General features: G+C 41.7%; 1 protein-coding gene across 3 annotated transcripts in view; it reads left to right on the forward strand.

The window, feature by feature from the left end:
- The window catches only part of kcnj9 (potassium inwardly rectifying channel subfamily J member 9), a 20,608-nt gene extending 8,591 nt beyond the window's left edge, over positions 1-12,017 (forward strand). For all 3 annotated transcript variants that reach the window (XM_054762831.1, XM_054762836.1, XM_054762822.1), the window contains 5 exons: positions 522-723; positions 1,333-1,525; positions 3,880-4,077; positions 4,598-4,728; positions 8,391-12,017. In XM_054762831.1, the coding sequence (XP_054618806.1) occupies positions 522-723; positions 1,333-1,525; positions 3,880-4,077; positions 4,598-4,728; positions 8,391-8,660 (994 nt within the window). In that variant the 3' untranslated portion in view covers positions 8,661-12,017. The remainder of the gene's footprint in view (positions 1-521; positions 724-1,332; positions 1,526-3,879; positions 4,078-4,597; positions 4,729-8,390) is intronic.
- The last annotated feature ends 1,356 nt before the right edge of the window (positions 12,018-13,373 follow it).

Consider the following 13,373-nt stretch of genomic DNA (forward strand, 5'->3'; position numbering starts at 1 on the left):
AAAAGAAAAAAAAAAAAGATGACATTTCTCAGCCAGAAAAAACGATGACAAAGCAGTAGTCACATTACGCCGTATATTTCATCTTGGCTGGATGTGCCTGCCGGATCCTCTCTCCAATTAGCTAACTGGCTCACCTCGTAAAAAAAAAAAAAACGGTGACCTTTTTGCGTATCAGTGAAGGGCCACTGTGAGCTGCTTCTGCACTTCCTCGGCCACCAACACAGCGCAATAAAAAGGCAAGGATTAGATAAATTAACACCACTTTAAACAATAAAATTCCATGTGTATCTTGGACGGAAGCTTGTGGAGTTGAGCTGTAAAAGTCCCTTTTGTTCAGGGTCTGTTAATAATAAGCTTACCACACACTTTTAGCGCTCATCCACTTGTGTACTGCATGCATGAGACAATCCAAAAGATGTCAGATGGGATACGTTGTGGCTATGTCCATACATTTCTAGTTATGTCTGTAAAGGGCACACTATTGACATACCTTGTAATTTATCATAAATAACCCCCCCCAGGGGTGACCTGGACCACCTGGAGGACGAGACGTGGACGCCATGTGTCAACAACGTCAACGGTTTCATCTCAGCGTTCCTCTTCTCCATCGAGACAGAGACCACCATCGGCTATGGCCACCGTGTCATCACCGACCAGTGTCCTGTGGGCACCATGTTGCTGCTGCTGCAGGCCATACTGGGCTCCATGGTCAACGCCTTCATGGTGAGCACAGCTTTTTGTAATACAGAGAAGATCCAGATGTCCAGCGGGTTACGTTGGGGCCATCTGGCAAGGATGTCAATATACCGTAAAGGCTTCCATTAACACTGCTATTCAATTAACTAAAGAGTCTCCTGTAGTCGCTGGGTGCTAGGTCTACAAAAGCAATTAACCGCTGGAGGCTCTAATTTGCGCTCGGTCAAAACACACTGGCATTAACAGCTGTGGCTGTAGGCAACCTCCTGGTGTTGTCTTTTTATTAAGTCCTCAAGATGACAGTAGCTGCATTTGAAGTGTCGTGAATGGTGAGCATCCAACAGGTTTATCTACCTCTGCATGCACTTTAAAATGTTGCTACTCATCTGTGAACTCATCGGGTGTATCAATGCTGGGCAATGCTCTTGCATTGAGACGCACTGTCAACCGGTTGCTTGTCTTGCAATACCCGCTGCATGTCTCTACAATCAATTAATCTAAGGATTTATGGCTGATTGTTATCAATCCAGGAGGCTGCTACCGATGCAGCCACATCTCTTGCCTGTCAAACCGGATATCCGGTCGCATCCGTTATCGTTCACAACCCTAATTTATACGTGTCTGGCATCCGTGCAGGTGGGCTGCATGTTTGTGAAGATCTCGCAGCCCAACAAGCGGGCTGAGACGCTGGTGTTCTCCAAACACGCCGTCATCTCACTGCGGGACGACAAGTTGTGCCTGATGTTCCGGGTGGGTGACCTGCGCAGCTCTCACATTGTGGGGGCCAACATGAGGGCCAAGCTCATCAAGTCCAAGCAGACGCAGGAGGGTGAGGTTGCCACCATCATCTATATTATTATTATTTTTATTAATTGACATATTTATTCAGGGTAAGACCAATACTGTTCACGTTGTTGTTGCAATCCATCTCACTGCCTTTTAGTTTATTATTAAATCGATACCTGAATGTATTGGATGGCTAAACAATCTATCAAAAGTCTTGCATTAGTTCTTTAATATATTGTTAGTAACAGTAAATTATCTATATGCCTCTACTGGGCAAGTTACCATATAAAAGTATCTCATTATAAAGCAGGGGTAGCAGTTAATTGCAGTATTTGCAGAAAAATACTGACCTCAATCATGAAAAACATGATTGTTAAACACAATAATTCTATAAGGCAAAGAGCTTCCAAGCAAAAGAAGTCAAGTCCCATCATAATGTGTTTATGAGGAAGGTTAACGGGTCATGTTGAGTATGAAACTTTGAAACTGCTGTATGGAATTATTGATCACGCTGGGGTTTCGGTCAGAGAACACAAAGTCATCAGATGGACTTCGAAGTGTGCATTACTTTAGTTAAATAAATATGTTTGCATCTTATATGCATATAATGGCAATGGCAGCAAACATACTGTGGCAATGTCATGTCGGCAAAGAGAAGTTCAGAGAAAGAAAGAAAGAAAGAAAGAAAGAAAGAAAGAAAGTTGCTCTATTTGGGCAGGCAGTAGTCAGGACGGAACCTGCAATGAGCTTGGCACGCAATAGGAATGAAAGGGGATAACTACGAAGAACACTAACCATGGCCATGGTGTCAGGCAAAGATAAAAGAGATAACGGCTATACAGCAGACTTAACACCAACAGATAAGCAGACACACACAGGGCAACTATGCTAAGGAGAATGACAAACAACAACGTACACAATATTAAACATGTAATATTTACAGCTATTTACAAAGTAGTCCAGCAAAGCATGCTGAGAAGCAGGAAGTGTTCCCAAGGACGCTACATAGCCCCCACATAGCAGGTTAGCTGCTTTGACAGTCCTGCTAGTGGCGTTGGTGTTGCTGGTGTCGTTCCAATGGCCTCCAGGCCAACTCGGGTGCTGTCCAACTTGCAGGAGGCTGGCCCTCAAGCCTGGCCTCCCTCTCCTGTGATGCCACGGACAAGGCATCAATGGCCACGCGTTCCATGGTTGGTGTGGGTTGCTTGTCAACGCCTCAGGGTCACTGATGTTGCGAATCGTCTCCTTCGATGACGGGGGTTGCACTTCAGCTACTTGACAGGAAGTTGCTCTTTATTTGGGCAGGCAGTACTCAGGACAGAACTTGCAATGAGCTTGGCACACAATCGGAATGAAAGGGGGGGGTAACTATAAAAAACACTAACCATGGTCATCATGTGAGACAAATCTGAAAGAGATAAGCAATATACAGCAAACCTAACACCAACAGTTAAGAAGACACACACTGGGCAACTATACTAAGGACATAACATTACATAACATAACATTAAACGTGAAGTACTCCCAGCAAAGCAGGGAAGCAGGAAGTGCTCCCAGTGATATACTAACTGCAAATTCTAACTCTTAAATCAGCATGTTCAGGTTAGCTATAATAGCTAATTGGTTGAGCAGTTAGATGAAATTTACTAATTAAACGCAATTGTCATTGCGACTATAATGACATCAGAGCATCAATAAAATATCACACACTTAGAAGAAGCCATTAATGCTTCAAATATACTGTATATACTGTAGCTCATCAGAAGTGACTTCTGCACCGATACATCTTAGAAAGTGGCTGAGAGAATAGCATTACCGATTGCAACATACACACACAAACCGGAAGCCGAAGTGACACTATCAAAGTCAAAGGTTACAAAATTAAGAGTCTCTACATAAATATGGAGAATTCTTAATAGCTATTGCCAATTCAATATGTGGCAAAATTAAGTCAAAATTAATTAGTGGCGGGCCGCCACAAATAAATGAGTGTATGGGAAACACACTATTGTATGCTTCCAACTTTGTGGGAACACTTTTGGAAACCTTTCTGTTCCAAGTGCACAAAGGCATGCCTGGTTGAGTTTGCTGGGGAAGGACTACAACAAGTCCAACATCAGTGACTTCTGGGCATATTCCAAAATCTTGTAGAGCTACCACTATATAGCGTTCAACAGCTATTGCAGAAATGTTGAAGCTGTTCTAGTTGCAACAACTTTTCTTCACTTTTCACTTCCTGTTAGTGTCAAGATCAAGTGGCCAAATACTTTTGTCTGAATAGTGCACCTATGTATATCCTCTTATGGTTGTCCAGGGTTGAAAGTTGACTGCCAGTGAGTACTGGGTAATTATAAGGAAAGACAGACGCATTTACCGTCCATGCTCTCTATTTTCCAGGCGAGTTCATCCCCCTGGACCAGACAGACATCAGCGTGGGCTTTGAGACGGGCGACGACCGCCTCTTCCTGGTGTCGCCGCTGGTGATTTCACATGAGATTGACGTCTGCTCGCCCTTCTGGGACATGTCGCAGGCTCAGCTGGAGAAGGAGGACTTTGAGATCGTGGTCATCTTGGAGGGCATGGTGGAGGCCACAGGTGAGACACCACATGATTATTGCTGAGGTGTTAACAGTTGTTGAGCATCATAAACAACTTTGTAGCTCACGATAATGTCCAGTAGTCATGCTCCTTCACCCGATGGTGGTCTTCAATTGTCCTTTCATCCCCCTGCCCTTTGGAATGCATGAGAGAATTCACAGGATGTCCGGTGGGATACACTGTGGTCGTCATAATTCAAATTGCTGTTAAGCTGCAGCGAGCAAAGCTCTTTACCTTATTGCACTGTGGCCAAGTCGCCCTTAGAGGATGATAAAGTTTCCATCTATTCTTTTGATGCCATGCAGTAAAGATGACTATCGATTTCCTCGCTCAGCAAGTTCTGAGGAGGCTCTCAGCAGAAGCGTCCGACAGTCATAACTGCTGCCTGCCCCTTGTGAGAGAATATTCCTAAGAAAGCGCTCATGCGTCATCTCTGCATCTCAGTCGTCCCGTCCTGGCATGCAGCCCAAAGCAGCAGAAACTCTGTGAACACGTGCACTCCGCTTCCTGTGTGCAGGCATGACCTGCCAGGCCAGGAGTTCCTACCTGGCCGAGGAGGTGATGTGGGGGCACCGCTTCAGCCCCATGATGTCGCTGGCTGAGGGCTTCTTCGACATCGACTACGGCGCTTTCCATCACACCTTTGAGGTAAGCTTACCATCAGAATTAATTAAAAGAGTCTAACTGGCATTCAAGTGTAAAAACAAGTTAACCACTGTTATTGGTAATACATCGAAACAATAAAGCACTCAGTCTTAACTTTTAATGAGACAAGGTGATTCACAGTGCAGGAGTGCCTCACATGTCTTGTTTTTTCAACATACAGTCAAACCTGTCTTAGCGGCCACCTTTATAGAATGGCCACCTTCCTATAGCAGCCACTGAAAAATCCCCCGCAGCAAATTTACATGTTATAGACCCTGTGTATAGCAGTCACCTGTCCAACGCGGCCAGCGGCCACCCATTTTGTCTCCCTTGGTCAATATCTGACCGCATATAGCGGCCAAATTACCGACTCAAGTACAAGCTTCATGCACGCAAAAGTTTTGTTTTTCAATCAATGAAGCCGTCGTGTGTAGACTTTAATTACTGAGTCCTAGCTCAGTCACAATCATTCACAAGATCAACACAAACTGTCAGTTGTTCCACATAAAAAAACGTCTTCTTTTGAGCTTACTATTTCCTGGTCAAACATGTAACTTTAAGAGCATTTGCACAAAAACATTACCGCAAAGTAGACTGGGAACAGAACATACTCCCAGCGACGCTACAATAAAAAAAACATACGGTAGCACGCATGCGGCAGCGGGAGCAAAACTGAGTTCGGTTGTACTTAATTGAAGTATTTTAGAATGTACTCACGTTATTTTTGATCAATCCTCATCCACAAATCCATCAAAGTCCTCATCTTCTGTATTCGACACAAACAAAGCCGTCTTCTTTTCCGTTCGCTACTAGTCTGTTAACTTGTCAGTGTTATTCAGCTCTGAAGCAAAGAAGGAAATTTCTCCTGTTTCTTCTGCCAACTTTATTTATTGAACGCGGCCACCAGACAGCAGCTCAGAACACACACACATCTCTCAGCATCGTCTCTCCTTCCTGCTTGCCCACAAGGCAAAGGTTAAACAAGCCCCACTACATAGCTGTCCAGCCAATGCCTGTAAGAAATGACACCGTTTATTTCCTGGTGTGCACTGGTCAATACTGTAATGCCGCTTGTTGTGGGGAAGGAGAGACTCACGTCGCCGATGCACTTTAATGGCTTTATTAACAGCGGAGAACACTGCAGGACTTTACATCCACGCCAACATAAACACACTTCCCAACTCTCTCCAAACTCACAGCTAGCACTGAGCCTAGCTCTCCTGCTCGGGACGCCCACCGTCACTTCCCGTCACTTCCTGATGAACTAAAGCTGTAATGACACTGCCGTATAAAAAGTAAAATATTAAAAACAAGCGTAAGACATTACTAGCACAGCTTTGTTCTGTGGGTCGTGGATACATTCTATCAGTTATTATTAAGCCTCTAGCTTCCTTTTAGTAAGTAAAAACCTTGGCTATGATTGCATTACATTGTCATGTAGACCTCCAAAGTACACTTGGAAGAACAAGAGGTGAATAAATGTATTGCAACTGATGAGAAACTGATGAGGGGTAGGATTAAATAAGCTTTGCTTCTTCCTACTCCTTTTTGGACATGCAAAATTGTGAATTGTACGATGTGATGTGCTACTGTTTGACTCATATGCATGTTCAGGATGAATTAAAACCATGAACCATGAACCATGATAATAACAAGCCTAGTAGTGCTGTACAACTTTTATCCGCAGTCCGCAGTGCCCCCTACTGGTCAACATTATTATTTTTTTTCCCCTTTTTATTCCTTTTTTTTCCCCCTCTTCTGGTCAACATTCAAACTGGACGCCAACCTGTCTATAGAGGCCACCTGTCTATAGCGACCACTTTTGCAGACTCCCTCTAGTGGCCACTATAGACAAGTTTGACTGTATTTGACTGTCACGGAAGCGTAAAAAGAAGTTAACCACTGTTAATAGTAATACACAGAAACAATAAAACAGCCAGTCTTAACCTTTAAAGACAAAACAAGTTGATTCACACTGCAGGTGTGTCTCACATTGTTGATTGTCACATAAGTGTAAAAAGAAGTTAACCACTTTCAATTGTAATACCTACAAAGAGTAAAACATTCAGTCTTAACCTTTCATGACAAAACAAGGTGATACATGGCACAGGTGTCCCTCGCCTGTTTTGTGTTTTTAATATTCTTGGCTGTCACGCAAGTGGACAAAGAAGTTAACCACTGTTAATATTATAAAGTAAAAACAAAACACTCTGTCTTAACCTTTAATGACAAAAAGGGAACAATTCATACACAAGGCAATACAAAGTGCTTTACAGGGAAAAAAAAGGGTAAAAACACTTCATTCCATAAAACATAAAATCATTCTATAAAAGGAGGTGGCTTGGGAAGTGTTCAGGGCACGTCCGACCAGTAGATTGCCTCGGGGAAGACCCAGGACACGCTAGAGAGACTATGTCTCTCAACTGGCCCGGGAACACCTCGGGATCCGCCGGGAGGTGCTGGACAAAGTGGCCAGGGAAGGGCAAGTCTGGCCTTCCCTGCTTAGGCTGCTGCCCCTGCGACCCAACCTTTGATAAGCGGTAGAAGATGGATGGCATTCTAAAATCATTCCATAAAATCCCATAACTCATTCCATAAAACAAAAAGCATAAAAATTTTTAATGAATTAAACTTAAAGAGAGCAGATAAAATACTTCCGGTTGGATTTCAGAAGCGTTGCCAATGTTGAGGATTGTCGCACATCTTCTGGAAGAGTGTTGCAGATTTTGGTAGCAAAAAACTAAAACGCATCCTCCTGTTTCGTCCAGACTATGGGCACCCCAGGAGTCCACTCCCTGAGCTTCTCAGGAACCGAGATGGTTCATGAAGCTCGAACATCTCAGTGATGTACCTTGCCGCAAAAGACTTGTACACAAGCAAAGCTGTTTTGAAGTCTATTTTCTGAGCAACAGGAAGCCAGCGCAGTGACCTGAGTACAGGACTAATATGGCCATATTTCCTTAAAAAATGTGTTACACTTTGCAGGTGTGCCTTACGAGTCTTGTTTTTTAACATTCTTGGCTGTCATGCAAGTGTAAAAAGAAGTTAACCACTTTTAATGGTATGTAATGTGTAAAAACAATAAAACACTCAGTCTTAACCTTTAATGAAGGAACGAGGTGATGCACGGGGCAGGTGTGCCTCACATGTATTGGTTTTTAAACATGCTTGGCTGTCATGCAAGTGTAAAAAGAAGTGAACCACTTGCAATAGTAAAATATAAATACAGTAAAACACTTAACCTTTAATGACAAAAACAAGTGGATTCACGTTACGGATGTGCCTCGCGCATCTTGTTTTTTAACGCTCTTGTGTCTCACACAAGCGTAAAAAGAAGTTAACAAATATTAAACAACATAGCAGTCTATGTTAACTTTGCTAACAAGTGATGACTTTTATGGCGATGCTTTTAATGTGAGTCCACTTGCTTCACCTCTTGTCGATCTTGTGCCTTCTTTTGGAATAAGTGACACAAAAAGCTACACAATAAGCACTTCTTTGATGCTCGCTGAACCGATGTCTCTCGTTGTGCATGAGGGCAGTTTTTATGCAACTTTATAGCCATATTTTACTGTAAATGTGAGCGTTCTGTCATTGTCATTATTTCAGTGTTTTGCAGCTAAATCTCATTCGAAGTAACCTAACTGGTCCCTCCTGCCCCCAAGGTGGACACGCCCTCCTGCTCTGCACGTGAGCTCTCACTGGTCGCCGCCAGGCTGGACGCCCACCTTTACTGGTCCATCTCCAGTAGGCTGGACGAGGAGCCCACCCTGCCCCAGCAGGGGTCTAAACCGGAGGAGAGCGGCCCTGCCAACGGCAAAGGCGGGGCACCCACCTTCATCGTCGGTGAGATGACCGACGTCGGCGTGGCGCCGCCGGGTTTGGGCGAGCTGAACGGCAGCGTGTCCACCGACCAATTGCCGTGCAAGGCTTAGAGGACCAAGACTCATGTGACCACGAGAAGACGTTTCATTTCTCTTTTGACTCCTTCACTTCTAGATTGTTCCGAGTACACGTGGATTTGTGGTGTTATTTCCAACCACTCCTGCCTCCATCAAGTTTGATTGAGGCTCAATGTTAAATAGATATGGAGTCACATTTTTCACATTTCATTAGTATATATTTGAAACACCATAGCACGGTAGAACTATGGCCACGTTTCACACTGCAAGTTAATTCCGATTTTTTTACTCATGTGACCTGCATCTAATTTTTTCATGTCAATGTGAACAGTACGATTACGATTTTCTTACAATGCAACTCAGGCCTCGTTCATATGTAGATATAAATCCGATATGTGTGTGTTCTACTGCAGCCTGAACGGTCACGTTGCATATATCCGACCGATACGTCATCGGAAGGTGTGTTTTGCCGTGCGGGACTTTTTAAAATGTACTCACATATGTGGGCAAAAGTTTTTATTGTCATCCGAAAATCATGTTTGAAAAGTGTCTCGCAATCGACTCGCATCAATGCTGCTCGGAACAGATATCAGAGCAAGTTCTCCATGCACTGCCATATCCAAAAGTCTTGCCCTCTTTCTTAATCTCCTACGTGAAATTATTTGATTAACAAAATGTTGACTTCCGTTGAACAAAATCCTTGAAATTGCCCCAAACATGCCATGGAGAGCACAAACTGGGGCAATGTTTACTTCCGTAAACACATCAATGAGTGTGACATCAAGTTTTGCGTATGTGTGTCATCGCATTGACGTTTACAAGGCAAATTTTTTTTTGGTAAGGCTTATGACCACATAAAAAATTGTTTTTTTAAAAAAATCTGAGTTGGTCATCATACCCTGCAGTGTGACCGTAGCCTAGACCCATACAGTATGTCTTCATAAGGACTAGCGTGGGCTTTTCCTGGCCTCCTGCCCACTTGGGGCGCTGTTTGTTCGTGACATTCCTAATACAGTAGAGCAGGGGTGTCCAAAGTGCAGCCCCGGGACCATTTGCAGAACCCATCACATTAAAAAAAATATATATTTTAACAAGAACACGAATAACAAAAACATCAGCAATAATTTTACAAGAATAATGTGAACATATGAAGAGCAAAAAGTTGTATTCTAACAAGAAAAAGTCGTAATTGTAAGAGAATAACATCGTAATATTATGATGAAAAATTCAGTCATTTTAGTTTCATAAAGTTGAAAGATTAAAGAAAAAAAACATTATTTTTAAAAAATTCGTAACATCATGAGAAACAAACAAAACAAAAAAGTTGTAATTTGGGGGAAATTAAGTTGCAGAAAAAGTTATAACGTTTTAAGATATAAAGTCAAGAATAAAGTCAAAATACCATGGGAATAAAGTCATAATTGCGAGAATAAAAAAATGACAATGAGAAATTGAAATAGTTGGAAAATTAAAGGCAGAAATTGAAAAAACAAGTGTAATTTTACGAGAATAAACTTGTATCATGAAACAAAATAATGTAATTTTAGTAGCATAGAGTTGAAATATTAAAATTGTGAAAGTCGTAATTATGAGAAACAAAATAAAGTTGTCATTTTTGTAAAATTAGGTTGGGGAAAAAGTTATAACATTAGAGAAATTAAGTCATAATACTCTGAAAAGAAAATGTATGAAGATTAATTAAGAAGAAAAATGAAATATTGGAAAAATCTGAAAAAAGCAGCAAAAATGGGAAAAAAAGAGCCATGACCAAAGTTCATACTAATACGCTTTTTCACCAATATAACAAAGCCGAGATGCAGTTTTTTCTTGAAATATATATAACTTCTTAGCATATCTACATGTGTTGCTTAACAAAATATCAAAGTGGCCCTTGCATCCTTTCATTTTTCACTATGTGCCCTTAGCTGGAAAAAGTTTGGACACCCCTGCAATAGAGGCAGGTGAACACACGGGGTGTCTGTGTTGTCATATATATATATATATATATATATATATATATATATATATATGTATACACACACACACACACACACACACAGTATATGTATAGTGCAGGGATGATGTTTGTTTTAGCGTAGTTATTACAGAGATTAAAAGCAAAAGAAAGCTGACTTCCTGGTTCCTACTGCCGTGTATAAATGTGGTTGTTTTTACTAGATTCTTTTACTAACAATAATCTAACACGTCAAATAGAATAAAGTATATTCCAGAATAACTGTCTCCTAAATTTTGGATCTTCATCTTCTTCAAGGCCCTCTCCTCATCATAGTGATGATGTAGTCTCATTAGGGATGCTGGACTGGATGTGAGTGCCACAAGAAGTCAGCAAATTGGGTTACTAGGCAGAATCACAGCTGGTAAAAAAAAAAGAAGTTTTTTTTTTTTACATGTGTCTGTCGCTAGAGGGAGACAAAGTTGCAAAACGCTGGAAACTGTTCCTGCCTGTCAACGCAGCCTTATTGGTGGTGTTTTATGATGATGGGGTCCCCATCAGCTGTCTCCAAGGCAACCAGGGCTGGGGACAAGGGAGAGAGCAGCATGTGTGAGTGTGTGCTTTGAAGTGGGCCGTCAAAAGTGATCATGGAGTAAGGGTCATGAAGAAGTAATGTTTCATATATACTATATGTATTTGTATTTTTTTGTTTTGCAAAGACTGCGAAGTGGCGACAATATACTGCAGTGACCTTCACATAAAAAGTGACCTTGACACCAACATGGAGCCATGGAGGAGTGACATTTTTTTTTCAAACCTACATTAAATCTCACACAGTAGCAATCATCTGTGACAAAACGAGTCCCAAAATAGGACACAAGGAGGCAAAGCCAATTCTCTGCAAGGTGCTACGGGGTGCAGTGACCAAAACAGAATCAACCTTTGTCACATGCAAAGTTCCGTACGTTTTTTGCAGGTTTAATTATGATGGCAATCGGCGCCCACTGAGCCACAATCAATGTTTCCCAGCATACATGCAGGATGTTGTGGTCTGGGTCGAGCTAATTTTGAATCTAGTAGCTGAGTGCATCATCTTCTTTGCAAACTCAGTGGAACAAGGGAAGCTGAATGCGGCTCAAGTCGTGCAATTTGGAGTCCAACTAAACATTTTGCCACCAAGTTGTACAAAACCCGGGAGGAAGCGCTGCCACACTATTGTAAAGTGCATTTTTCGCAGGACTTCAACTCAGTGAGCATGTGAACGATTAACCCACAAGTGTGTGCCATGGGTTATTGTCTCCCTGGGAAAACGAGTTGTAGCGCACACGTTCCATTTTATCGTATGTATGAATATGAGTATGAAATGACTCAGAATATTTACTGATCATTGTTTTACACCAGGGTGGGCAAGAGAAGAAAGATGGCAACAACCTTAGAGCTGTAAATGGCACCAAATATGTCTCTGTCTTGGCTGCTTAGTACAACATGACAACAAGCCAACAGTAATAAAAGAATGTACCATACACATTCAGCTGACATAATCAGTAACCAAAGGGGGAATACGTACAACTTATCCCACGTTCTGCAAGAGCGGATAGCTTCTTTTTACACTTGTACGACAGTAGCTAATGCTAGATCCATCCTCTCCCACCGCTTAACGACCTGCTATGTATGTCCACCCCGTGCCATCAAAGGGGGAGTACACAACTTAGGTTTCTCAACATTTTCCATTTAGAGCAGCTAACTTCTTTTTACAAATCTACGAAAAGGCAATACTTGTATAACAATGAGTGGCATTACAGAATTGGAGATGAATACTAATAATTACTAAAGCAAGAAATCCAGTTAATTTTTATCTTCCAATACATCATCTCAAAACAACTCCGAACTCCAAATCTCTACACTACAACATCATCTGGAGCAGTTCATAATCAATATTTCATCAATATATATATATAAACTCTCTTATTTTTTCATATTACACACACAGAACAATGAACACTGTGTTTGTCTCCTTTCTTCTTGGAGGAACAGGATCAATTAAGCGCTGCACTGTTCATGTGATGATGAATTCAAGCACACTGGTAACTCCGAGTGTTAGGCATAGGCTTTCAGACATCAACCAATCAGAGAACGAAAAAATGCTGACGTTACTGTACGTTTGCTAGCTGGCCCTGTTGATGAATCTGGAATCTGGAACAACCCCATTGCTAATAATGCTTAAATGACATGGGCCAGCACTTGTGATTCTGAAGGCCCTGGGCAGATTACATTAACATGGCAACCCATAGAAGCTGAAATCTGATTGGACAAAAAAATCTAACATACACATAGACCACCAACCAAGAGACACACTATAAAATGACAATTAAAAACTGTTGGGAATAAATGATACAATTTCATGGAACAAACAATATAATTGGAATTGTAAATGTACGTGGGTCAGTGATTCTGATCATGTTTAGGCCAGCATAGAAGGCTTTGCTGGCCCTGACTGTACACCACTGTGTTACATACAGTCCCTTTAATATTTGCAAAAGCAAAATTTCATCCGCTTCTGTAATGCATGAAGAAAAACCCACATGTCCAGCAGGATACATTTTTGCCATCTACAACCATGTAATTTGTTGTCTGGTTTCTATATGCACATGCACGGGTCTTGCATTACTTATGGTGTACCCAATGAAGTGCTCCTATTTCTGTTTACTTTTAAAAGCTTCAGAAGTGAGTGAAAATGGCAGATAATCATAATATGAATCAATATTGTTGCAATATGAGAGTGTGGACAAGTA

This window comes from Dunckerocampus dactyliophorus, chromosome 2 (assembly GCF_027744805.1).
Source record: "Dunckerocampus dactyliophorus isolate RoL2022-P2 chromosome 2, RoL_Ddac_1.1, whole genome shotgun sequence".
NCBI classification, from domain to species: domain Eukaryota; kingdom Metazoa; phylum Chordata; class Actinopteri; order Syngnathiformes; family Syngnathidae; genus Dunckerocampus; species Dunckerocampus dactyliophorus.